This window comes from Salvelinus namaycush, chromosome 7 (assembly GCF_016432855.1).
Source record: "Salvelinus namaycush isolate Seneca chromosome 7, SaNama_1.0, whole genome shotgun sequence".
NCBI classification, from domain to species: Eukaryota; Metazoa; Chordata; class Actinopteri; order Salmoniformes; family Salmonidae; genus Salvelinus; species Salvelinus namaycush.
The window spans coordinates 54,906,343-54,933,593 of NC_052313.1; the positions used below are offsets into that span (position 1 = coordinate 54,906,343).

At 44.3% G+C, this 27,251-nt stretch overlaps 1 protein-coding gene across 1 annotated transcript in view; it reads right to left on the minus strand.

Moving 5' to 3' along the window:
* Positions 1-22,967, minus strand: part of LOC120050848 (receptor tyrosine-protein kinase erbB-4-like) — a 175,957-nt gene extending 152,990 nt beyond the window's left edge. The window contains exons 1-4 of the mRNA XM_038997377.1: positions 22,695-22,967; positions 17,267-17,392; positions 11,469-11,505; positions 10,899-10,922 (exon numbers count right to left, since the gene is read on the minus strand). Of these exons, the coding sequence (XP_038853305.1) occupies positions 10,899-10,922; positions 11,469-11,505; positions 17,267-17,392; positions 22,695-22,967 (460 nt within the window). The remainder of the gene's footprint in view (positions 1-10,898; positions 10,923-11,468; positions 11,506-17,266; positions 17,393-22,694) is intronic.
* Positions 22,968-27,251: the final 4,284 nt, after the last annotated feature.

A 27,251-nucleotide genomic window follows, 5' to 3' on the forward strand; every position in this document is an offset into this window, starting at 1 on the left:
ATCCAGGTAGGGTTGATCTTGTTCCATATCACAAAGGCATTTTATGGATATAGCCCTGTCCCTCTCTTCCTTTTATAACTATACAGTGATCTAACCCTGTCCCTCTCTTCCTGTTATAACTATACACTGACATAACCCTGTCCATCTCTTCCTGTTATAACTATACAGTGATCTAACCCTGTCCATCTCTTCCTGTTATAACTATACAGTGATCTAACCCTGTCCCTCTCTTCCTGTTATAACTATACACTGACATAACCCTGTCCCTCTCTTCCTTTTATAACTATACAGTGATCTAACCCTGTCCCTCTCTTCCTGTTATAACTATACAGTAATCTAACCCTGTCCTTCTCTTCCTGTTATAACTATACAGTAATCTAACCCTGTCCATCTCTTCCTGTTATAACTATACAGTGATCTAACCCTGTCCCTCTCTTCCTGTTATAACTATACAGTGATCTAACCCTGTCCCTCTCTTCCTGTTATAACTATACAGTGATCTAACCCTGTCACTCTCTTCCTGTTATAACTATACAGTGATCTAACCCTGTCCCTCTCTTCCTGTTATAACTATACACTGACATAACCCTGTCCCTCTCTTCCTGTTATAACTATACACTGACATAACCCTGTCCCTCTCTTCCTGTTATAACTATACAGTGATCTAACCCTGTCCCTCTCTTCCTGTTATAACTATACAGTGATCTAACCCTGTCCCTCTCTTCCTGTTATAACTATACAGTGATCTAACCCTGTCCCTCTCTTCCTGTTATAACTATACAGTGATCTAACCCTGTCCTTCTCTTCCTGTTATAACTATACAGTGATCTAACCCTGTCCCTCTCTTCCTGTTATAACTATACAGTGATCTAACCCTGTCCTTCTCTTCCTGTTATAACTATACAGTGATCTAACCCTGTCCCTCTCTTCCTGTTATAACTATACAGTGATCTAACCCTGTCCCTCTCTTCCTGTTATAACTATACACTGATCTAACCCTGTCCCTCTCTTCCTGTTATAACTATACAGTGATCTAACCCTGTCCCTCTCTTCCTGTTATAACTATACAGTGATCTAACCCTGTCCCTCTCTTCCTGTTATAACTATACAGTGATCTAACCCTGTCCCTCTCTTCCTGTTATAACTATACAGTGATCTAACCCTGTCCCACTCTTCCTGTTATAACTATACACTGACATAACCCTGTCCCTCTCTTCCTGTTATAAATATACAGTGGGTCATTCTGAGGCCAACTTCCCGTTCCCCTACTAAATGATATCTCATTGTGTGACACTCTATCATTCTTAGCTTCCTGTGCACCTCATTTCTCTGCCTCTCATCTCTCTGTGTCTCTGAGATACACTTTAGATTGGAAGACACACATCTAATAATTGTCTCTGCTCACTTCTGTAATCTATTAATGAATCCGTCGCAGGGAGAGCGAATTACTACTGGACCACAGGAGAGATTAGAGGAGTCTGTGTTAATGATGACTGAACCACAGGAGAGACTAGAGGAGTCTGTGTTAATGATGACTGAACCACAGGAGAGACTAGAGGAGTCTGTGTTAGTGATGACTGGACCACAGGAGAGACAAGAGGAGTCTGTGTTAATGATGACTGGACCACAGGAGAGACTAGAGGAGTCTGTGTTAGTGATGACTGGACCACAGGAGAGACAAGAGGAGTCTGTGTTAATGATGACTGAACCACAGGAGAGACTAGAGGAGTCTGTGTTAGTGATGACTGGACCACAAGAGAGACAAGAGGAGTCTGTGTTAATGATGACTGAACCACAGGAGAGACTAGAGGAGTCTGTGTTAATGATGACTGGACCACAGGAGAGACTAGAGGAGTCTGTGTTAGTGATGACTGGACCACAGGAGAGAGGAGTCTGTGTTAGTAATGACTGGTCCACAGGAGAGAGGAGTCTGTGTTAGTAATGACTGGACCACAGCAGAGAGCAGTCTGTGTTAGTAATGACTGGTCCACAGGAGAGAGGAGTCTGTGTTAGTGATGACTGGACCACAGGAGAGAGGAGTCTGTGTTAGTAATGACTGGACCACAGGAGAGAGGAGTCTGTGTTAGTGATGACTGGACCACAGGAGAGAGGAGTCTGTGTTAGTGATGACTGGACCACAGGAGAGACTAGAGGAGTCTGTGTTAGTGATGACTGGACCACAGGAGAGAGGAGTCTGTGTTAGTGATGACTGAAACACAGGAGAGACTAGAGGAGTCTGTGTTAGTAATGACTGGACCACAGGAGAGACTAGAGGAGTCTGTGTTAGTGATGACTGAACCACAGGAGAGACTAGAGGAGTCTGTGTTAGTGATGACTGAACCACAGGAGAGACCAGAGGAGTCTGTGTTAGTGATGACTGGACCACAGGAGAGACTAGAGGAGTCTGTGTTAGTAATGACTGGACCACAGGAGAGACTAGAGGAGTCTGTGTTAGTAATGACTGGACCACAGGAGAGACTAGAGGAGTCTGTGTTTGTGAAGGCTGGACCACAGGAGAGAGGAGTCTGTGTTAGTAATGACTGGACCACAGGAGAGACTAGAGGAGTCTGTGTTAGTAATGACTGGACCACAGGAGAGAGGAGTCTGTGTTAGTGATGACTGGACCACAGGAGAGAGGAGTCTGTGTTAGTAATGACTGGACCATAGCAGAGAGGAGTCTGTGTTAGTAATGACTGGACCACAGGAGAGACTAGAGGAGTCTGTGTTAGTGATGACTGGACCACAGGAGAGACTAGAGGAGTCTGTGTTAGTGATGACTGGACCACAGGAGAGACTAGAGGAGTCTGTGTTAGTGATGACTGGACCACAGGAGAGACTAGAGGAGTCTGTGTTAGTGATGCCTGAACCACAGGAGAGACTAGAGGAGTCTGTGTTAGTAATGACTGGACCACAGGAGAGACTAGAGGAGTCTGTGTTAGTGATGACTGGACCACAGGAGAGACTAGAGGAGTCTGTGTTAGTGATGACTGGACCACAGGAGAGACTAGAGGAGTCTGAGTTAATGATGACTGAACCACAGGAGAGACTAGAGGAGTCTGTGTTAATGATGACTGGACCACAGGAGAGACTAGAGGAGTCTGTGTTAGTGATGACTGAACCACAGGAGAGACTAGAGGAGTCTGTGTTAGTGATGACTGGACCACAGGAGAGACTAGAGGAGTCTGTGTTAGTGATGACTGGACCACAGGAGAGACTAGAGGAGTCTGTGTTAGTGATGACTGGACCACAGGAGAGACTAGAGGAGTCTGTGTTAGTGATGACTGGACCACAGGAGAGAGGAGTCTGTGTTAGTGATGACTGAACCACAGGAGAGACAAGAGGAGTCTGTGTTAATGATGACTGGACCTCAGGAGAGACTAGAGGAGTCTGTGTTAGTAATGACTGGACCACAGGAGAGATTAGAGGAGTCTGTGTTAGTAATGACTGGACCACAGGAGAGACTAGAGGAGTCTGTGTTAGTAATGACTGGACCACAGGAGAGACTAGAGGAGTCTGTGTTAGTGATGACTGGACCACAGGAGAGACTAGAGGAGTCTGTGTTAGTGATGACTGGACCACAGGAGAGACTAGAGGAGTCTGTGTTAGTAATGAGGCAGCTGTAGAGGAGTCTGTGTTAGTGATGAGGCAGCTGTAGAGGAGTCTGTGTTAGTGATGAGGCAGTCATAGAGGAGTCTGTGTTAGTGATGAGGCAGCCATAGAGGAGTCTGTGTTAGTGATGAAGCAGTCATAGAGGAGTACAGTATGTACGGTGTAGTTGATGAAAGGGTCTACATGGAACAAGGCAATGTCAGGCAGGATAGAGAGACCCAGAAGTGTTGATTGCTGAACACACTAATGAATGCAGACACGCACACAAATAGTCACACACACACACACACACACACACACACACACACACACACACACACACACACACACACACACACACACACACACACACACACACACACACACACACACACACACACACACACACACACACACAAATATATCCCAATGTCATAACGAGTAAAACACACCCCATGGGTAGGTTGGATGAACAAGCTAGCCTTTAGAATAGGCAATTACAGCCTGTCACAATACATCTGTTGGCCCTTCAAACTGAAGGACTGAGCCTCCAGTTACACCAGGTGTTTGGTTGTGTTCCATAGGGAACACTAGTCCCTATATAGTGAACTACTTTAGACCAGGTCCTACAGGGAACACTAGTCCCTATATAGTGAACTACTTTAGACCAGGTCCTACAGGGAACACTAGTCCCTATATAGTGAACTACTTTAGACCAGGTCCTACAGGGAACACTAGTCCCTATAGTCCCTATATAGTGAACTACTTTAGAACAGGTCCTACAGGGAACACTAGTCCCTATATAGTGAACTACTTTAGACCAGGTCCTACAGGGAACACTAGTCCCTATATAGTGAACTATTTTAGACCAGGTCCTACAGGGAACACTAGTCCCTATATAGTGAACTACTTTAGAACAGGTCCTACAGGGAACACTAGTCCCTATATAGTGAACTACTTTAGAACAGGTCCTACAGGGAACACTAGTCCCTATATAGTGAACTACTTTAGACCAGGTCCTACAGGGAACACTAGTCCCTATATAGTGAACTACTTTAGACCAGGTCCCACAGGGAACACTAGTCCCTATATAGTGAACTACTTTAGACCAGGTCCTACAGGGAACACTAGTCCCTATATAGTGAACTACTTTAGACCAGGTCCCACAGGGAACACTAGTCCCTATATAGTGAACTACTTTAGACCAGATCCTACAGGGAACACTAGTCCCTATATAGTGAACTACTTTAGACCAGGTCCCACAGGGAACACTAGTCCCTATATAGTGAACTACTTTAGACCAGGTCCTACAGGAAACACTAGTCCCTATATAGTGAACTACTTTAGACCAGGTCCTACAGGGAACACTAGTCCCTATATAGTGAACTACTTTAGACCAGGTCCTACAGGGAACACTAGTCCCTATATAGTGAACTACTTTAGACCAGGTCCCACAGGGAACACTAGTCCCTATATAGTGAACTACTTTAGACCAGGTCCTACAGGGAACACTAGTCCCTATATAGTGAACTACTTTAGACCAGGTCCCACAGGGAACACTAGTCCCTATATAGTGAACTACTTTAGACCAGATCCTACAGGGAACACTAGTCCCTATATAGTGAACTACTTTAGACCAGGTCCCACAGGGAACACTAGTCCCTATATAGTGAACTACTTTAGACCAGGTCCCACAGGGAACACTAGTCCCTATATAGTGAACTACTTTAGACCAGGTCCTACAGGGAACACTAGTCCCTATATAATGAACTACTTTAGACCAGGTCCTACAGGGAACACTAGTCCCTATATAGTGAACTACTTTAGACCAGGTCCCACAGGAAACACTAGTCCCTATATAGTCAACTACTTTAGACCAGGTCCCACAGGGAACACTAGTCCCTATATAGTGAACTACTTTAGACCAGGTCCTACAGGAAACACTAGTCCCTATATAGTGAACTACTTTAGACCAGGTCCCACAGGAAACACTAGTCCCTATATAGTCAACTACTTTAGACCAGGTCCCACAGGGAACACTAGTCCCTATATAGTGAACTACTTTAGACCAGGTCCTACAGGAAACACTAGTCCCTATATAGTGAACTACTTTAGACCAGGTCCCACAGGAAACACTAGTCCCTATATAGTGAACTACTTTAGACCAGGTCCTACAGGGAACAAGGTGCCATTTGGAACACACCCTTTGTCTCTCTGCCCCATCCATTCTAGGTCTTAGTGTTGCTTTTAGTTCATCTAAAATCACCTCTGGAGCCTTGGGAGTCTCCTTGGTGTGGAGTGTTTTGAAGAACGACAGAGAAACAAGAGAGTGAGAGAGAACTGAGAGAGAACGACAGAGAAACAAGAGAGTGAGAGGGAACTGAGAGAGAACGACAGAGAAACAAGAGAGTGAGAGAGAACTGAGAGAGAACGACAGAGAAACAAGAGAGTGAGAGAGAACTGAGAGAGAACGACAGAGCAACAAGAGAGTGAGAGAGAACTGAGAGAGAACGACAGAGCAACAAGAGAGTGAGAGAGAACTGAGGGAGAATGACAGAGAAACAAGAGAGTGAGAGAGAACTGAGAGAGAATGACAGAGCAACAAGAGAGTGAGAGAGAACTGAGAGAGAATGACAGAGCAACAAGAGAGTGAGAGAGAACTGAGTAGTGAGAGACTGTTAACACTCATCCTTAAAGGCCTTACCTCTAAGGAGTGAATTTGTTTAGGTGTCCTCCGTAATCATTAGGACAGTGAAGCATTGTTTCTTCTTATGACTCTATTCTCCAACAGTTTGGATTTGAATTGGACTATTACTATTCTATTAGAGATCGTTTAGGGCCCTCCTCCTGATACACGTGGACCCACTAATGGAAACAAATCTCAAAGCTCCAGGACTGACCCGATAGAAGGCTTTGAGCTAAAGCTCCAGGACTGACCCGATAGAAGGCTTTGAGCTAAAGCTCCAGGACTGACCCGATAGAAGGCTTTGAGCTAAAGCTCCAGGACTGACCCGATAGAAGGCTTTGAGCTAAAGCTCCAGGACTGACCCGATAGAAGGCTTTGAGCTAAAGCTCCAGGACTGACCCGATAGAAGGCTTTGAGCTAAAGCTCCAGGACTGACCCGATAGAAGGCTTTGAGCTAAAGCTCCAGGACTGACCCGATAGAAGGCTTTGAGCTAAAGCTCCAGGGCTGACCCGATAGAAGGCTTTGAGCTAAAGCTCCAGGACTGACCCGATAGAAGGCTTTGAGCTAAAGCTCCAGGGATGACCCGATAGAAGGCTTTGAGCTAAAGCTCCAGGACTGACCCGATAGAAGGCTTTGAGCTAAAGCTCCAATGGCAGCCGTGCGGTTCCCAAGGCGGATATCACATCTGAGCGTGGGCATTGCCACGAGCCCGCTGGGAAAGAGGGAAAGACCTGAACGGGCTGTAAGAGGGAGGGAGAAAGGGAGGGATGGAGAGAGGGAGGGAGAGAGGGAGGGAGAGAGGGAGGGAAAGACGGACGGAGGGAATACCCTGTGCAGGTGCTGTAGAGGTGTTGAGACTTTCTCTGTGTCACATTGTTATGGTCACCTGTCATATATTTGCAATGTCATTAAATGTGTTCTTCCGCAGCCCATTCTGAACTAGAGTGAGGAGGAGTGTTGCGATCACATGACCTGTATCTTACATCATGTCTGGTAGGAGTGTGAAAGTGTCCCGGGGTTAAGAAAACGAGGAAAAGTCCATGACTGTGTACTGAAGCAGAGGAACTAGGATTTGGTTTAACGATCTGCATCTGAGCGGATACGTGACATGTTATGTAATATACAAATTGTTACAAGGGCATGTAGTTTGCACTGCTTTGGTGAATCACTATACAGAAACACAGCATAGAGATGTTTAGTTCTGCTGGTGCCTTTTATAAAGCTCTCTGACTCTCTCTCTTTGCTGATCTAAGGCTGCTGCGATATATTTTCTCCACACAGCAATGCTCGGCATGCAGCGCATTTGAAGATGGGAGATATGTTTTAATCATTCCATTCATTATTAATGGAGGACTCCTCCCTCCATCACGCTCCGCTCCCACAACAGGACGGAGAGAGCGCGGCTATTAGCATTAGCCACAGCGGCTCCTCCATTTGATCTTTGTGTAATTACAGCAGTTTTTTCAGATGACATCACAAGCGCCGTGTGAAGCAGAGAGGGGCCCAACACCACTCCCAGAGGCTTTGTGTTTTTTCTCTATTTTTCTATTCCGTTTTATTTTCCATGAGTCAAGAAAGTATGTGTGTTTTGAGTTTCGGGTCTATTTGTACAGTCAGTGGGGAAATAATAATCATCAAGAATTCCTCTGAAGTACACACGGCCTTGAAGCAGAAGTATAAAATAAATACGTCCAGGCAAAGTCTCAATACTTTGCCTATTTCCATACTATACTGACTTCCAACGGGAGTTCTTTAGAAAAGAAGGTCCTAGCAATGCTGACCTATGAAACCTCGTGAAGATGTCCTCTTTTCGATCCCCTCTCTTGTTATGTCCATATAGAGCGACTGTATCAGTCCTTTGTTGATTTATCACCTTAGATGTGGGTTCTTATGTTGGATCTAAATACCTTTTTGTTGGTTCCATCAATATTTCAAAATAGAGAAAAAAAATGGATGTGTTTAAATCATAAAATGATATATTATTGATGCGTCTTTGGGTGCAATTGCCTGGGGCGATCTTACTAGAATGACAAATGATTGCCTTTATATGCATCTTTTATAATAGACACCTAGAGAGCAGTCTATGAACTTGGAATGTCAGCAACCAAAGATTTGGGTTTGCTTACTTAAATATAGTGCCTTCAGAAAGTATTCACACCACCTGACTTTTTCCACATTGTATCGTGTTACAGCCTGAATTTAAAATGGGTTTAATTGAGATGTTGTCACTGATCTACACACAATACCCCATAATGTCAAAGTGGAAATATGTTTTTAGAAATGTTTACAAAATAATAAAAAATGAAAAGGTGAAATGTCTTGAGTCAATAAGCATTCAACCATTTTGTTATGACAAGCCTGAATAAGTTCAGGAGTAAAATGTTACTTAACAAGTCACATAATAAGTTGCACGGACTCACTGTGTGCAATAATAGTGTTTAACATGATTTTTGAATGACTACCTCATCTCTGTATCCGACATACAATTATCTCTTAGGTCCCTCAGTCGAGCAGTGAATTTCCCACAGATTCACAGATTCAACCATAAAGACCAGGGAGGTTTTCCAATGATTCGCAAAAGAAAGGTACCTATTGGTAGATGGGTAAAAACAACAGACATTGAATATCCCTTTGAGCATGGTGCAGTTATTAATTACACTTCGGATGGTGTATCAATACACCCAGTCACTACAACAATACAGGCGCCCTTCCTAACTCAGTTGCCGGAGAGGAAGGAAACTGCTCAGGGATTGACTATAAAACAGTTACAGAATTTAATGGCTGCGATAGGAAATAACTGAGGATTGATCAACAACATTGTAGTTACTAGACAATACTAACATAAATGGAAGAGTGAAAAGAAGGAAGCCTGTTCCAAAACATGCATCCTGTTTGCAATAAGGCACTTAAGTAATGCTGCAAAAAAATAAATGAACTCTTTCACCTGAATACAAAGCGTTATGTTTGGGGCAAACGCAACACATCACTGAACACGACTCATATCATATTTTCAAGCATGGTGGTGGCTGCATCATGTTATGGGTATGCTTTTCATTCACAAGAACTAGGGAGTTTTCTGGGATAAAAAGAAACGGAATAGAGCTAAACGGAACAGGTCAAATCCTATTCTAAATCCATTTCAACAGACACTGGGAGACAAATGCACCTTTTAGCAGGACAATTACCTAAAAAACTATTATTTAAAATTGAAGGCCAAATATACACCGACAACATTGAATGTTCCTGAGTGGCGTAGACACAGGTTTGACTTAAATCATCTTGAAAATCTATGACTTGAAAATGGCTGTCTAGCAATGATCAACAAACAACTTGACAGAGCTTGAATCATTTTTTAAAGAATAATGGGCAAATATTGTGCAATCCATTTGTGCAAAGCTCTTAGAGACTTACCCAGAAAGACTCATAGCTGTAATTGCTGCCAAAGGTGATTTTAACATGTATTTACTGGTTGAATACTGTACTTATCTAATCAAGATATATAGTGCCCTCAGAAAGTATTTATACCACGGAGGCGCGCACACCACCCACTGCTTCCGAGTATATTACTCGTTAATGTCCGATCTCTAGATAACAAGGTACACGAAATTAGGGCAACGGATGCTTTCCAGAGAGACATCAGTGATTGTAACATATTCTGTTTCACGGAAACATGGCTCTCTCGGGATGGAGTCGGTACAGCCACCTCGATTATTTGTGCGTCGCGCTGCAGGATTAAACATCTCTCCGGGAAGAAGAATTGCGGGGGTGTATGTTTCATGATTACCGACTCATGGTGTAATTGTATTAACATACAGGAACTCAAGTCCTTTTGTTCACCTGTTCAGAATTCCTCACAATCAAATGCCTACCGTATTATCTCCCAAGAGAATTCTCCTCAGTTAATGTCACAGCCGTGTACATCCCCCCTCAAGCCGATACCACGATGGCCCTCAGGGAACTTCACTGGATTTTATGCAAACCGGAAACCATATATCCTGAGACTGCATTTAATGTAGCTGGGTATTTTGACAAAGTCAATTTGAGAACAAGGCTACCTAAATTCTATCAGCATATTGACAGTAGCACTCGCGCTGGAAATACAATGGATCACTGCTACTCTAAATTCCGCAATGCATACAAGGCCCTCCCCCACCCTCCTTTCTGCAAATCTGACCACGACTCCATTCCTATAGGCAGAAACTCAAACAGGATGTACCAGTGCTAAGGACTATTCAACGCTGGTCTGACCAATCGGAATCCACGCTTCAAGATTGTTTTGATCATATGTTCCGGGGAGCCTCAGAGAATAATATTGACAAATACGCTGATTTGGTGAGTGAGTTAATAAGGAAGTGTATAGGAGATGTGGTACCCACTGTGACTATTAAAACCTACCCTAACCAGAAACCGTTATTTCACGAAAAACTGAAAGAGCGAACCACCGCATTTAACCACTGGGACTGGGAATATGGCCGAATACAAACAGTGTAGTTATTCCCTCCACAAGGCAATCAAACAAGCAAAATGTCAGTATAGAGACAAAGTGGAGTCGCAATTCAACGGCTCAGACACGAGGCATATGTGGCAGGGTCTACAGACAATCATAGACAACAAAAGGAAAACCAGCCAATTCACGGACACCGACGTCTTGATTCCAGACAAACTAAACACCTTCTTTGCCCGCTTTGAGGATAATACAGTGCCACCGACGCAGCCCGCTATCAAGGACTGTGGGGTCTCCTTCTCCGTGGCCGATGTGAGTAAGACATTTAAACGTATTAACCCTCGCAAGGCTACCGGCCCAAACGGAATCCCTAGCCGCATTCTCAGAGCATGCGCAGACCAGCTGGCTGGTGTGCTTACGGACATATTCGATCTCTCACTATCCTAGTCTGCTGTCCCCACATGCTTCAAGATGGCCACCATTGTTCCTGTACCCAAGAAGGCAAAGGTAACTGAACTAAAGGACTATTGCCCTGTAGCACTCACTTCTGTCATCATGAAGTGCTTTGAGAGACTAGTCAAGGATCATATCACCTCCACCTTACCTGTCACCCTAGAACCACTTCAATTTACGTACAGCCCCAATAGGTCCACATATGATGAACTCGCCATCACACCGCACACTGCCCTATCCCATCTGGACAAGCGGGATACCTATGTAAGAATGCTGTTCATTGACTATAGCTCAGCATTCAACACCATAGTACCCTCCAAGCTCATCATTAAGCTTGAGGCCCTGGATCTCAACCCCACCCTGTGAAATTGGGTCCTGGACTTTCTGAAGGGCCGCCCCCTAGGTGGTGAAGGTAGGAAACAACATCTCCACTTCGCTGATCCTCAACACTGGGGCCCCACAAGGGTGCGTGCTCAGCCTGTTCACCCATGACTGCGTGGCCATGCACGCCTCCAACTCAATCATCAACAGTAGATGAGACAGCCTACAGGGAGGAGGTGAGGGCACTCGGAGTGGGGTGTCAGGAAAACAACCTCTCACTCAGTATCAACAAAACAAAGGAGATGATCATGGAATTCAGAAAAGTTTGAAGTTCCTTGGCGTACACATCACGAACAAACTGAAATGGTCCACCCTCACAGACAGTGAGGTGAAGAAGGTGCAACAGTGCTTCTTCAACCTCAGTAGGCTGAAGAAATTTGGCTTGTCACCTAAAACCCTCACAAACTTTTATAGATGCACAATTGAGAGCATCCTGTCGGGCTGTATCGCCGCCTGGTACGGCAACTGCACCGCCCACAACTGCAAGGCTCTCCAGAGGGTGGTGCGGTCTGCACAATGCGTCAAACTACCTGTTTTATTTTGGGGTAACTGAGTCCTCAGGTCAATGGAATAGACAGGTTTAATTTTGGGGTAACTGAGTCCTCAGGTCAATGGAATAAACAGGTTATATTTTGGGGTAACTGAGTCCTCAGTTCAATGGAATAGACAGGTTATATTATGGGGGTAACTGAGTCCTCAGGTCAATGGAATAGACAGGTTTTATTTTGGGGTAACTGAGTCCTCAGGTCAATGGAATAGACAGGTTATATTTTGGGGTAACTGAGTCCTCAGATCAATGGAATAGACAGGTTTCATTTTGGGGTAACTGAGTCCTCAGGTCAATGGAATAGACAGGTTATATTTTGGGGTAACTGAGTCCTCAGGTCAATGGAATAGACAGGTTTTATTTTGGGGTAACTGAGTCCTCAGGTCAATGGAATAGACAGGTTTTATTTTGGGGTAACTGAGTCCTCAGGTCAATGGAATAGACAGGTTATATTATGGGGGTACTGAGTCCTCAGGTCAATGGAGTAATTTTCTAAGTATCACTATGAGGTAAATAGGCTAGTTGTGTGGACTATCCCTTTAATTCCCCATTCTCTTCATGCACATTCCCCCATGGGATAATTGTGGTAGTATGTCTGCCACAGCAGGGTGGTGTGAGTGGGTTGGTTAAACAATCAGCATAAAAAATGAACACATACTGTACAGGTCCCACTGCCTTTACACTCACATCCACCATTCTACTGTCAGCAGACAATTAGCTATAATGAACAATAAAGCAATCAAAATAATGTGATAAACGGAAGCTTTTGTTCACCATTCCACTACATGGAACCTGTGAAGCAATCTTTGTTGAGGTCCAGTACATACAGAAAGGAAATGAATTGCTTGATGACCAGTTGTGTAATTGGTCATTGGAGGTTGTGGATGACTATCAACAACGAGTCAATTTGATTGGAGGCAGAACCAATTGAACATGTTGTTGATGACACACCGCTGCACACTCTGTTCTTTACCTCCTGTTGCTGAGTGAATGAGCACTATACCACAACTAGGTGATTCAGAGGGATCAGTCTCAACAGTATAAAGTGGCTTCTTTGTCTCCTTTCCTTAAGGGTGAGTCAGAGGAAGAATCGCAGTAGCTAAAGTGGCTTCCTTGTCTCCTTTCCTTCTGGCTGAGTCAGAGGAAGAATCTCAGTAGTCTAAAGTGGCTTCCTTGTCTCCTTTCCTTCTGGGTAAGTCAGAGGATTAATCTCAGTAGTCTAAAGTGGCTTCCTTCCTGTCCTTGTCTCCTTTCCTTTTTCAGTACAAACTGCCATAACTGGCTAGATGAGAGCTAGCTTCCATCTGCACTGACAGTGACTGAGTTTTCAGATCAGCTTAGATGAAAGAAAGGAGCCAAGGAGAGGAAGCCACTTTAGACCATTGAGACGCACCCTTCGAGCAGAGAGACAGAGACAGAGACAGAGACAGAGACAGAGACAGAGAGACAGGGAGAGGGAGGTAGAGAGAGAGAGACAGGGAGAGGGAGAGGGAGAGGGAGAGGGAGAGGGAGAGGGAGAGGGAGAGGGAGAGGGAGAGGGGGAAGGAGAAGGAGAGAGAGAGAGAGAGGGAGGGAGAGAGACACGGAATGGTTCGATTTGCTTTCTGCACACGGGCACAGGGGCATATAAACCAGATGGGGAAGCTGGATTCAGTACTCTCTTTAGGGGCTCGCCGAGCCATTTGGCTCCGCTCCAAATGGGAAATTTTATCGAGCGGGACGATGTCTGCTGTGGCAAAAAGAAGACACATGAACAAAAACTAAAAAGCAAAGTGGGAAAGCGGGAGAGAGGATTATAAAAATGTTTTAAATAAGCAAATCATCAGCATAGAGTGTCTTATTGGGGCTATTATGACTACTGTGTTTGGGAAATGATTATACCTAAAGCACCACACAAATTGATGAATTTAAGATACTGTAAAACATTTTTATATAGATTCCTTACGACTTCTGTTCAGAGAAATGGATACAGCCTGGGCCAAGTACTGTAGAACCAAAGAGCCAACTGATTGGGATTCCTATAGAAAATGAAGAAAGGCCAGAAAAACTACAACTAGAAATGCAGAAGCCTCCTACTGTATATGGATAGTATTACAAAATACACAGCAGTTCTGGAAATATACAAATGACCTTTTAAATAGGTCAAATAATCAACATATTCAGCAGATTATGCTAAATTACATAATCTGACTAAAAACACAGCTTGTGTTTTTAGTCAGCATCTGTTACCAGGAGATAGATTAACACCCCAAATCAGACATGTCACTTCTGAAAGATTAAACCAACTGATATACTGCCTCTCCTTAATGAAATAGATATCAACAAAAATGGTTTCTTGCAAATAATTTGGTTTTAAATCAAAACCCTACATTATGCTGTTTCACAGAAGAAACTCCACAGCTGGCAATTTCACAATTCATGCAAGTGACGGAACAACGCTTGAACGTGTTGACTGTTTGAAATATCTGGATTTGAGGATAGATTCTGAATTATCTTCTGGAAAGCATATTGATTATATTAGGAAAACAATGACCTATAAACTTAGGTTACAATACGGATCTAAGAGTTGTTATACTGCATCCATTAGAAAGACCTTAGTAACTCAACTGCTGCTTCCTGTCCTGGACTGTAGTGACATCATCTATCAAAACAACCAAGACCTTACTTTATGAATGAGACGTCATTTATAACCATCTTTGCAGATTCCTTCTTGGATGCCGTTATAAGGCATCATTGCACAATGTCTGAATCACTAAATGGACTGGCAATCCCAGATAGAAGACAGCTGCATTGGTACCAATTTATTTGTAGATGTATCAAGCTCAATGTCCCTGTATATATTAAGGACAGCTAACTTTACAACACCCACACTACTGCTTTCCACAACAGCAGCCATTACACATTCCACGGGTACATCATGATGTCGGAGTAAGATCTTTCAGATACAAAGACCCAACTGATTGGAATCATTTACCTAAAGAAATCAGGGCATTAAAATCACACAGTGAATTTAAGAAAGCCCTTTTTCAAAAGTTCAGAACAAACTTTTGTGTTTTTAACTAATAGAACCATCCCCATGTGAAGATATTTGTAAATATGTGTCAGTGGAGGCTGGTGGGGGGGGGGGGGGGGTGAGCGATAGGAGGACGGGCTCACTGTAATGGCTGGAATGGAATACATTGAACGGTATCAAACACATCAAACATATGGAAACCACACGTTTGACTCTGTTCCATTGATTCCATTCCAGCCATTACAACGAGCCTGTCCTCCTATCGCTCCTCCCACCAGCCTCCACTGATATGTGTGTATACATATTATAGGTATTTAGTTGTATTAGTAGTTAAAAATGTTGTTGTTAATAGTTGTAAGCCTATTAGTAGTTGAACAACAACTCTTTCATGCTGTTAATGTCTTTTTATTATTATTATAATAAGAATAATAATTATTTCATTGTTATTATTATTAGACAGTTGTTGCCGTATTACTCTTGTTACTAAGTATATATATATTATAATTGTTTTTAGACACTCTTGAAAACTAAATGGTTCATCTCAAGAGATTTCATCCTCCAAAATGTCAAGTAAATATCTAAATACTGGGAAACACACCAGGCGGCAATTAGCATTGGAGAGGTTGATTGGAGGGGGATTCCACTACCAGCTTGGAGTAGAGGGTGGAACTGCCTAATTAGCAGAACGAGAAGCAGGGATGCTTTTCTAATCAATGTAATCAGATGCAACAGCATAGAACGTGAGTCTATATCCGGAAGTGCCTCAATGTAGTTTAAACCAGAGGTGTATAATACTGGTCCTTAAAGGTGACAGTGTTTGCTGGTTATAGTCAGAGACTGAGTAGCACCTGAGAAACCAAGTGTGTGGTCTCTCGTCAATCAACAAATTACATTTAATAATCAATGAATAAGGAGAACCAGGACAATTGTGAAAGGTTAAGAGTTACATGCTCCTTGTGTAAACACACAGTCTAAATATTTGATATGGAGTGTCATTAACATAGATTATGTTATAAGGCAGTTAAAACTGCCATATATACACTTTCATTGCCAGTTGTATATCCTTGTCCTCCTGCTTATATGGATACGGGGTATATGGATACGGGGTATCCATTTCACAATGCAGTGGACTTGAGGTGGGCTGAGCCGGAGAGCGCTAGCGTTAGGTAAGACTGTTGTTTAATGCATTACGTGTAGTAGCATGCTGAATATAGTGTTACCCTGCTGAGATATGATATCCCCCTAGATAAGGAGTAGTGGGTGGTGGACTTGCAAATGAATTAAAAATAAGGACTGTACCCATTCATTTTTTGATGATACGGAGTGCATAATGCATAGCATGCACACCCCCCTTTCCTCATTATCGGAAAAAAAGAGGGAAGAAGACAAAAAAGGGAGGGGGGGACGGAGAGCTAACCTCGTCGGTAAGACCACAAGAGCTAGCCTCGTCGGTAAGACTACAAGAGCTAGCCTCGTCGGTAAGACTACAAGAGCTAGCCTCGTCGGTAAGACTACAAGAGCTAGCCTCGTCGGTAAGACTACAAGAGCTAGCCTCGTCGGTAAGACTACAAGCGCTAGCCTCGTCGGTAAGACTACAAGAGCTAGCCTCGTCGGTAAGACTACAAGAGCTAGCCTCGTTGGTAAGACTACAAGAGCTAGCCTCGTCGGTAAGACTACAAGAGCTAGCCTCGTCGGTAAGACTACAAGCGCTAGCCTCGTCGGTAAGACTACAAGCGCTAGCCTCGTCGGTAAGACTACAAGAGCTAGCCTCGTCAGTAAGACTACAAGCAATAGCCTCGTCGGTAAGACTACAAGAGCTAGCCTCATCGGTAAGACTACAAGAGCTAGCCTCGTCGGTAAGACTACAAGCGCTAGCCTCGTCGGTAAGACTACAAGAGAGTAAGGGAATTATATACAATTTTTCCCAGTCAGTCAGACAGACATACAGACAGACAGACAGCCAGACAGGGGGAGGGGCAGCAGAACTATCCACTATACATGCCAGCTTCTCAAACAAGCACATACAGTACATGAGTGCTCAGATCCCAGACATTTTACAGCCAGAAATCTGGGAACGACTCCAAAGACATACATTTAGAGAGAAAGAGAGACAACAAGAGACAGAAAGAGAGGGAGAGGTGAAGGATTGGAGGAAAGATGGCCAGGGCGTAGCGTCCCTCGTAAAGCTTGGTGCCCCGCACAATGCGAAGGTTCTCCAGGGGCAGGTAGTCAAACTGGTTCAGAGCTACCAGCACATAGCCTGTCACCTCTCGGATAGACTAGAGGAAGCAGGGAGAGAGAGAAGAAGGTAGAGAGAGAGAGAGAGAGAGAGAGAGAGAGAGAGAGAGAGAGAGAGAGAGAGAGAGAGAGAGAGAGAGAGAGAGAGAGAGAGAGAGAGAGAGAGAGAGAGAGGAAGGGACGGCGGGGTGGCACAGGAGAGAACAGTGAAGATGAGCTGACATTTGAGAGGAGACGGAGAGAGAAAGGAGAGAAATCCCACTTTCTCCTTATTTCCTGGTGAGGTGGCTGGAATCAAAGACATCACACTGATTTACTAGCAGAAGATGTCACCGTGCCCTGAATACTTTGAGGTCCTTCAGAGTCCTTTATCACTGTACCCAGACTAGCTTTACTAAACTCTACTTACAAAGTTGATGTATGAGCAAGGTGGATCACATATTTAACGCTCCCGTGTGGCGCAGCGGTCTAAGGCACTGCATCTCAGTGCTTAGTTGTGATACTACGGCTGTGTGATTCTGTCCTAATATGACCACCATACACACCATGAACACATTATTCTGTCCTAATATGGACACCATACACACCATGAAAGCATGATTCTGTCCTAATATGGACACCATGGACACCATACACACCATGGATGCATGACGCTGTCCTAATATGGACACCGTATTGCCACTGTGAGTCTCAGATCACCTCTCTAACTGATGCAGCTGAAGGTCTCTACTCTCCACTCTGCTCTCTTCCAGGGGACATACTCATAATGCCCAGAGCACAGCAGAGAAACACAGTCTGATCCAGCTGAAGGTCTCTACTCTCCACTCTGCTCTCTTCCAGGGGACATACTCATAATGCCCAGAGCACAGCAGAGAAACGCAGTCTGATCCAGCTGAAGGTCTCTACTCTCCACTCTGCTCTCTTCCAGGGGACATACTCATAATGCCCAGAGCACAGCAGAGAAACACAGTCTGATCCAGCTGAAGGTCTCTACTCTCCACTCTGCTCTCTTCCAGGGGACATACTCATAATGCCCAGAGCACAGCAGAGAAACACAGTCTGATCCAGCTGAAGGTCTCTACTCTCCACTCTGCTCTCTTCCAGGGGACATACTCATAATGCCCAGAGCACAGCAGAGAAAGGCAGTCTGATCCATGCTAAGAGAAAAGGGCCAAAACCAATAGAAGTACATTTAAAAGATTCAAGGCTACAGTCTAGTGGTGAATGCTGCATAATCGACCTGTCCTTTTACTTTACGTAAGAGAGAGACAGAGAGATATAGAGAGATGCCGATTCACGACATGGTGTGGGCAAAGGTGGTAGAATTCACACAAAGTAATGATTCACCTGGACTGGGCACTTTCTCAGCCTCTTTATGTGTCTCATCCTCCCTGTGGTGAGCCATCATTCCAAGGTACGTCAGCAGGAGGGCTATCAGACAGCCTATAGGGAGGAGGTCAGAGACCTGGCTGTGTGGTGCCAGGACAACAATCTCTCCCTCAAAGTGATCAAGACAAAGGAGATGATTGTGGACTACAGGAAAAGGAGGACCAAGCACGCCCCCATTCTCATTGACAGGGCTGCAGTGGAGCAGGTTGTGAGCTTCAAGTTCCTTGGCGTCCACATCACCCACAAACTAACATGGTCCAAGCACACCAACACAGTCGTGAAGAGGGGACGACAAAACCTAATCCCCCTCAGGAGACTGAAAAGATTTGGCATGGGTCCTCAGATCCTCAAAAGGGTCTACAGCTGCACCATCGAGAGCATCCTGACTGGTTGCATCACCGCCTGGTATGGCAACTACTCGGCCTCCAACCGTAAGGCGCTCCAGAGGGTAGTGAGTACGGCCCAGTACATCACTGGGGCCAAGCTTCCTGCCATCCAGGACCTCTATACCAGGCAGTGTCAGAGGAAGGCCCTAAAAATTGTCAATGACTCGAGCTACCCTAGTCATAGACTGTTCTCTCTGCCACCGCATGGCAAGCAGTACCAGAGTACCAAGTCTAGGTCCAAGAGGCTTCTAAACAGCTTCTACCCCCAAGCCATAAGACTGTGAACAGATAATCAAATGGCTACCCAGTCTATTTACATTGCCCCCCTCTTCTACACTGCTGCTACTCTCTGGTATTATCTATGCATAGTCACTTTAATAACTCTACCTACATGTACATATTACCTCAATTAACTCGACTAACCGGTACCCCCTGTATTTGTTGTAGGTATTTTTTTAAACTGCATTGTTGGCTTGTAAGTAAGCATTTCCCTGTAAGGTCTACTACACCTGTTGTATTCGGCACATGTGACAAATACAATTTGATTTGATTTGATTATGACAGCAAAAACTTTTTAAATAAAGTGTATTGTAATAAAAATAAAAGCTTTTCTTCCTTAGAATTGTGATCATATCATACATACACACATTTGTTGATTGTGAGAACCTTATTTTGCGACCAAGTTACAGACCACTTCAAGGCTCTTGCTCGCCTCCCGCTAATCTCCTTTGAAAGAGCTGTCTGTGTTACACATGAGTCTCAGACTGCAGTCCATCTACCAACCAATAAAAGCTTATCTAAGCTTCTATTATGTATGATAATGCATTGCCTACTGGTTATAACCAGACTGGTTATGCATTGCCTACTGGTTATAAACAGACACCACAGACTGATGACTTATTAGTCTGGGTATAACCAGACACCACATACACCTGACTTAATAGACTGGTTATAAACAGACACCACTGACACCTGACTTAAGAGACTGGTTATAAACAGACACCACTGACACCTGACTTAAGAGACTGGTTATAACCAGACACCTGACTTAAGATACTGGTTATAACCAGACACCTGACTTAATAGACTGGTTATAACCAGACACCACTGACACCTGACTTAAGAGACTGGTTATTAGCAGACACCTGACATAATAGACGGGTTATAACCAGACACCACAGACATCTGATTTAATAAACTAGTTATAACCAGACACCACAGACACCTGACTTAATAGACTGGTTATAACCAGACACCACAGACACCTGACTTAATAGACTGGTTATAACCAGACACCTGACTTAATAGACTGGTTATAACCAGACGCCAAAGACACCTGACTTAATATACTGGTTATAACCAGACACCACTGACACCTGACTTAGGCGACGGGTTATAACCAGACACCACAGACACCTGACTTAATAAACTGGTTACAACCAGACGCCACAGACACCTGACTTAATAGACTGGCTATAACCAGACACCACAGACACCTGACTTAATAGACTGGTTATAACCAGATACCCGACTTAATAGACTGGTTATAACCAGACACCACATACACCTGACTTAATAGACTGGTTATAACCAGACACCTGACCTAATAGACTGGTTATAACAGGACACCACTGACACCTGACTTAAGAGACTGGTTATAACCAGACGCCACAGACACCTGACTTAATAGACTGGTTATAACCAGACACCTGACTTAATAGACTGGTTATAACCAGACACCACTGACACCTGACTTGATAGACTGGTTATAACCAGATACCACAGACACCTGACTTAATAGACTGGTTATAACCAGACACCCGACTTAATAGACTGGTTATAACCAGACACCACTGACACCTGACTTAATAGACTGGTTATAACTAGGCGCCACAGACACCTGACTTAATAGACTGGTTATAACCAGACACCTGACTTAATAGACTGGTTATAACCAGACACCACTGACACCTGACTTAAGAGACTGGTTATTAGCAGACACCTGACTTAATATACGGGTTATAACCAGACACCACAGACATCTGATTTAATAAACTAGTTATAACCAGACACCACAGACACCTGACTTAATAGACTGGTTATAACCAGACACCACAGACACCTGACTTAATAGACTGGTTATAACCAGACACCTGACTTAATAGACTGGTTATAACCAGACACCACTGACACCTGACTTAAGAGACTGGTTATTAGCAGACACCTGACTTAATAGACGGGTTATAACCAGACACCACAGACATCTGATTTAATAAACTAGTTATAACCAGACACCACAGACACCTGACCTAATAGACTGGTTATAACCAGACACCACAGACACCTGACTTAATAGACTGGTTATAACCAGATACCGCTGACATCTGACTTAAGAGACTGGTTATAACCAGACACCTGACTTAATAGACTGGTTATAACCAGACACCACAGACACCTGATTTAATAAACTAGTTATAACCAGACACCACAGACACCTGACTTAATAGACTGGTTATAACCAGACACCGCTGACATCTGACTTAAGAGACTGGTTATAACCAGACACCTGACTTAATACGCTAGTTATAACCAGCCACTGTAGTGAACAACCTAATTGATTAATAAAAAAAAGTGTCAAGCAGATAGACAGACATGTCTCTACATGTATAGACTGGTTATAACCAGACACCACTGTCAAGCAGATAGACAGACATGTCTCTACATGTATAGACCTGCGTGTGCTTCATACGCTGCTGCATGACTAGCTTCATTCCTCTTCAATGTAACTAAATGTTTTATTCCTCTTAAATGTAACTAAATGCATTATTCCTCTGCAATGTAACTAAATGTTTTATTCCTCTTAAATGTAACTAAATGCTTTATTCCTCTTAAATGTAACTAAATGCATTATTCCTCTTCAATGTAACTAAATGTTTTATTCCTCTTCAATGTAACGAAATGCTTTATTCCTCTTCAATGTAACTAAATGTTTTATTCCTCTTCAATGTAACTAAATGCTTAATTCCTCTTAAATGTAACTAAATGTTTTATTCCTCTTCAATGTAACTAAATGTTTTATTCCTCTTCAATGTAACTAAATGCTTTATTCGTCTTCAATGTAACTAAATGCTTTATTCCTCTTCAATGTAACTAAATGCTTTATTCCTCTTCAATGTAACTAAATGTTTTATTCCTCTTCAATGTAACTAAATGCTTTATTCCTCTTCAATGTAACTAAATGCTTTATTCCTCTTAAATGTAACTAAATGCTTTCCTTCTGGTCAAAATAGTTAGACATTTCTGAGATGTAGTCACTTTGGAGGACACCAGCTATTGGACCCAGTACAAATCTGAAATATTTTATATGATGCATTTCCTATTCAACAAAACTGTATGAATGAGGCTTGAAATCCCTTATATGCTTTCTAAATATATTATAATCCAACTATAAAACCACTATAAGATTTCCCATTCATTATAACTGTAAAATACATATTCATATTTTCAGTGGTAGAGAAATTGTGCATCTTTTCTAAAGGTCTCTCTTGATCAAAATGTTTGCCCCCACCGCTGTGAACGTCACACAGAGCGTCACACAGAACGTCCCACAGAACTTCACACAGAACGTCACACAGGTCTTCCTCTGTGTGACACAGAACGTCACACAGGTCTTCCTCTGTGTGACACAGAACGTCACACAGGTCTTCCTCTGTGTGACACAGAACGTCACACAGGTCTTCCTCTGTGTGACACAGAACATCACACAGGTCTTCCTCTGTGTGACACAGAACGTCCCACAGAGCATCACACAGAACGTCACACAGAGCATCACACAGAGCATCACACAAAGCTCTAGATTGGCTTCCTGAATTCGTTAAGAACTCTCCTTTCATCTCATATCCGTCTACGACAACCAGAAAGTGTTTTTTGTTTAAAATCTATAAATTACTTTGATAAAGTTGGCTATAAATCTATCTCTGAATGTGTTAGAGTGACAAAAACAAGACCCACTGTAAGGATTGCAGGCATGTGCTTCGCCAGTTGCTGTGACGTCAGGTTCAGCCAGGAGTTGATGGACAGTTGCAAGAGCAAATGAAACGATAGGAGGGACAGCCCAGCTTCAAGTGGCATCAGATTTCACATTCTACGTGAAACAGGCAGAAGAGATATACAGGGCTACTGCTCAATGCAAACCATTTCAATCTGCAGTGTCTACAGATCAACTTATAAGAGGAAATGTCAGTCGGAACCGGTACCAGAACCATGCAGGTCCTCTAAAGGGGACTTTACATCTATTAAATGAATATAGAATTCCATTCCTCTTTTTATTTGTTATTGCTTTATTGAGAGAATACAGATAGAGATGAGGAGGCAGACGCAGGGATTGAACCCCGGTCTCTGGGATGAGATACATTCGATAGCTCCAGGTGTGTGACTACTAGGCCACAGTCTCTACAACTATCTTTAATTCATCTTGGCTACAGAACATGCCACGTCATGGGCCATCCATTGTGACTCACAGTTCAAACTACTCCATGAAACAACCTAGTATCCGAGCCGTCGACTCTGTAAACAGAAAAGTTAATTAACTGAAACACGTGGCTTTTTCCCGAGCCATTTCATCTCCCTGCACAAAAGAGCGTCCGACTTAATTTGTCTAAATATGAAACTCGGGTGCAAAAAATTATATTAAAAGAGCGGGGTATTAAATTGGCTTCAGCTGTGGGTGGGTGTAACGGTAGGAAACTCTCTGCCACATTCTCCTCCTTCCTTAACCCTCCACCTTCTCCCCCTCCCTCCTAAGGCTCTGTGGACCACTTTGTCTACCACTTTGAAAAGAAGGTCGACAACATCCGCTTTCCATTTACTCTGTCTATTGAGTCCACTGGTCCCACTCACACAGAACTACCCTACGCCTTGACCTCTTTCTCCCCTCTGTCTCCAGATGAAATCCTGTGACTAGTGATGTCCGGCCCCCTGACAACCTGCCCACTCAACCCCTTTCAATCTTCCCTTCTTCAGACTATCTCTGGAGATCTTTGCACATTCCTCACTTCCCTCATCAACTCATCCCTGACCACTGGCTGCGTCCCCTCCCCTCCTCAAGATACCAACATACAAACCCTCTACAGACCGGTATTCCTTCTTTCTTTTCTTTCCAAACTCTGACCAACTCTCTCGCTATCACTCCCAGAATGATCTTCTTGACCCTAACCAGTCAGGCTTCAAGACTGGTCACTCAACCGAGACCGCTCTCCTCTGTGTCACGGATGTTCTCCGCACTGCCAAAGCTGACTCTCTCTCTCTGTTCTCATCCTCCTAGATCTATCTGCTGCCTTGGACAACCGTGAACCATCAGATCCTCCTCTCAACCCTCTCAGGGCTGGGTGTCTCAGGCTCTGCACATTCTTGGATTGCATCATTCATGGCGGGCCACTCCTACTAGGTGACGTGGAGAGGATCTGTGTCTGCCCAACATGCTCTCGCTACTGGTGTCTCCCAGGGCTTGGTTCTAGGCCCTCTCAATTGGTCTCTATTCACTTGGCTCCGTCATATCCTCACATGGTCTCTCCTATCATTGTTATGTGTATGACACTCAACTACCTTCCCCCTTCTGAGACCCAGGTGGCGACTCACATCTCTGCTTGGATGTCAGGCCACCATCTCAAGCTCAACCTCGACAAGACAGAGATGCTCTTCCTCCCGAGGAAGGCCTAGCCACTCCAAGACCTCTCCATCACGGTTGACAACTCAACAGTGTCCCCCTCCCAGAGTGCAAAGAATCTTGGCGTGACCCTGGACAACACCCTGTTGTTCTCTGCAAACATCAAACCAGTGACTGCAGATTCATGCTCTACAATATCTGCAGAGTATGACCTTACCTCACACAGGAAGCAGCGCAGGTCCTAATCCAGGTACTTGTCATCTCCTGTCTGGACTACTGCAACTCACTGTTGGCTGGGCTCCCCACTTGTGCCATCAAACCCCTGCAACTTACGCCGCAACCCACCTGGTGTTCAACATTTCCAAATTCTCCCATGTCTCCCCCCTCTTCCGCACACTGGCTTCCAGTCGAAGTTCACATCCACTACAAGACCATGGTGCTTGCCTACGGAGCAGCCAGGGGAACTGCCCCTCCCTACTTTCAGGCTAGGCTTAAACCCTACACCCCAAACCGAGCACTCTGTTCTGCCACCTCCGGTCTCTTGGCCCTCCCATCCTGACGGGAGGTCAGCTCCCGCTCCAGTCAAAGCTGTTCTCTGTCCTGCCACCTCCGGTCTCTTGACCCTCCCATCCTGACGGGAGGTCAGCTCCCGCTCCAGTCAAAGCTGTTCTCTGTCCTGCCACCTCCGGTCTCTTGACCCTCCCATCCTGACGGGAGGTCAGCTCCCGCTCCAGTCAAAGCTGTTCTCTGTCCTGCCACCTCCGGTCTCTTGACCCTCCCATCCTGACGGGAGGTCAGCTCCCGCTCCAGTCAAAGCTGTTCTCTGTTCTGCCACCTCCGGTCTCTTGACCCTCCCATCCTGACGGGAGGTCAGCTCCCGCTCCAGTCAAAGCTGTTCTCTGTCCTGGCATCCCAACGGTGGAACCCCCTTCCCCCTGACGCTAGGACAGCAGAGTCCCTGCCCACCATCCGAAGAAAAAAACTACAATTTCAAAGAGTATCTTAACTAATCCCACTAACCCCCCATAACAAAAATAAATATAATAAATATCACCCTTGCCTTTCGTGAACTAACACTCGCACTTGACCTTTAGCCTACTAGCGCTGACTTTTCTGATAGCTACTATCAGAAAAGTGGTGTCCCACCTAGCTACCTTTAGATGAATGCACTAACTATAAGTCACTCTGGATAAGAGCATCTGCTAAACAACAAACATTTTAAATGTGTGAAGCCAAGGTTGAACACAACCATTTATTTAAAAAGAAATGTCAGAGGATTCTTCTATTCCATGACATTATAATACATTTTCTGTGTATTCTGAAACTATTCCGCCACTTAGCAGAATTAAAGATTCTACATTATTACAATTTGCTTGGTTTCGTAAAAGCACAATCCGTGAGACCCACTGCTGTTCAATGGTAATTTGTACAGCCATTGGTTTTGAAGAGTATAAACACCTTATGGGCATAAGCTGCCTTAGGCTACAATAACCTCATATTTAACTCTCTTTTAATGCTTTACAATATATATTGTACACCTTTCATGAAAATATCTAGGACTGACAGTCTTTGCATCCATAGCTCAGTCAATGGATATGATAGTGGTATTATTCCCCCAGCCCCATCCCTCAGCACAGCATGGAGAATATAGTCATCATTCCCCAAGCCCCATACCTCAGCACAGCATGGAGAACAGAGTTATCATTCCCCCAGCACCATACCTCAGCAAACCATGGAGAACAGAGTTATCATTCCCCCAGCACCATACCTCAGCAAACCATGGAGGCCAGAGTTATCATTCCCCCAGCACCATACCTCAGCAAACCATGGAGAACAGAGTTATCATTCCCCCAGCCCCATAACTCAGGCACAGGCCTGGAGAACAGAGTTATCAGTCCCCAGCACATACCTCAGCAAACCCATGGAGAAACAGAGTTATCATTCACCCCAGGCCCCATAACTCAGCACAGCATGGAGAACAGAGTTATCATTCCCCCAGTCCCAGCCCTCAGCAACCCATGGAGGCCAGAGTTATCATTACCCCCAGCAACCATACCTCAGCAAAACCATGGAGAACAGAGTTATCATTTCCCCCAGCCCCATCAACTCAGGCACTAGCATGGGAAACAGGAGTTATCATTCACCCCCAGCACCATACCCTCAGCAAACCATGGAGACAACAGGAGTTATCATTCCCCCAGCAGCCCCATAACTCAGTCAGCAGCATGGAGAACAGAGTTATCATTCCCCCAGTCCCATCCCTCAGCAAACCATGGAGGCCAGAGTTATCATTCCCCAGCACCATACCTCAGCAAATGTGAACCATGGAGACAAGAGTTTCATGCCCAGCCCCATACCTCGCACAGATGGAGAACAAGTTATCATTCCCCCCAGGCCCCATACCTCAGCACAGGCATGGAGAACAGAGTTTATCATTTCCCCCAGCCCCATAACTCAGCA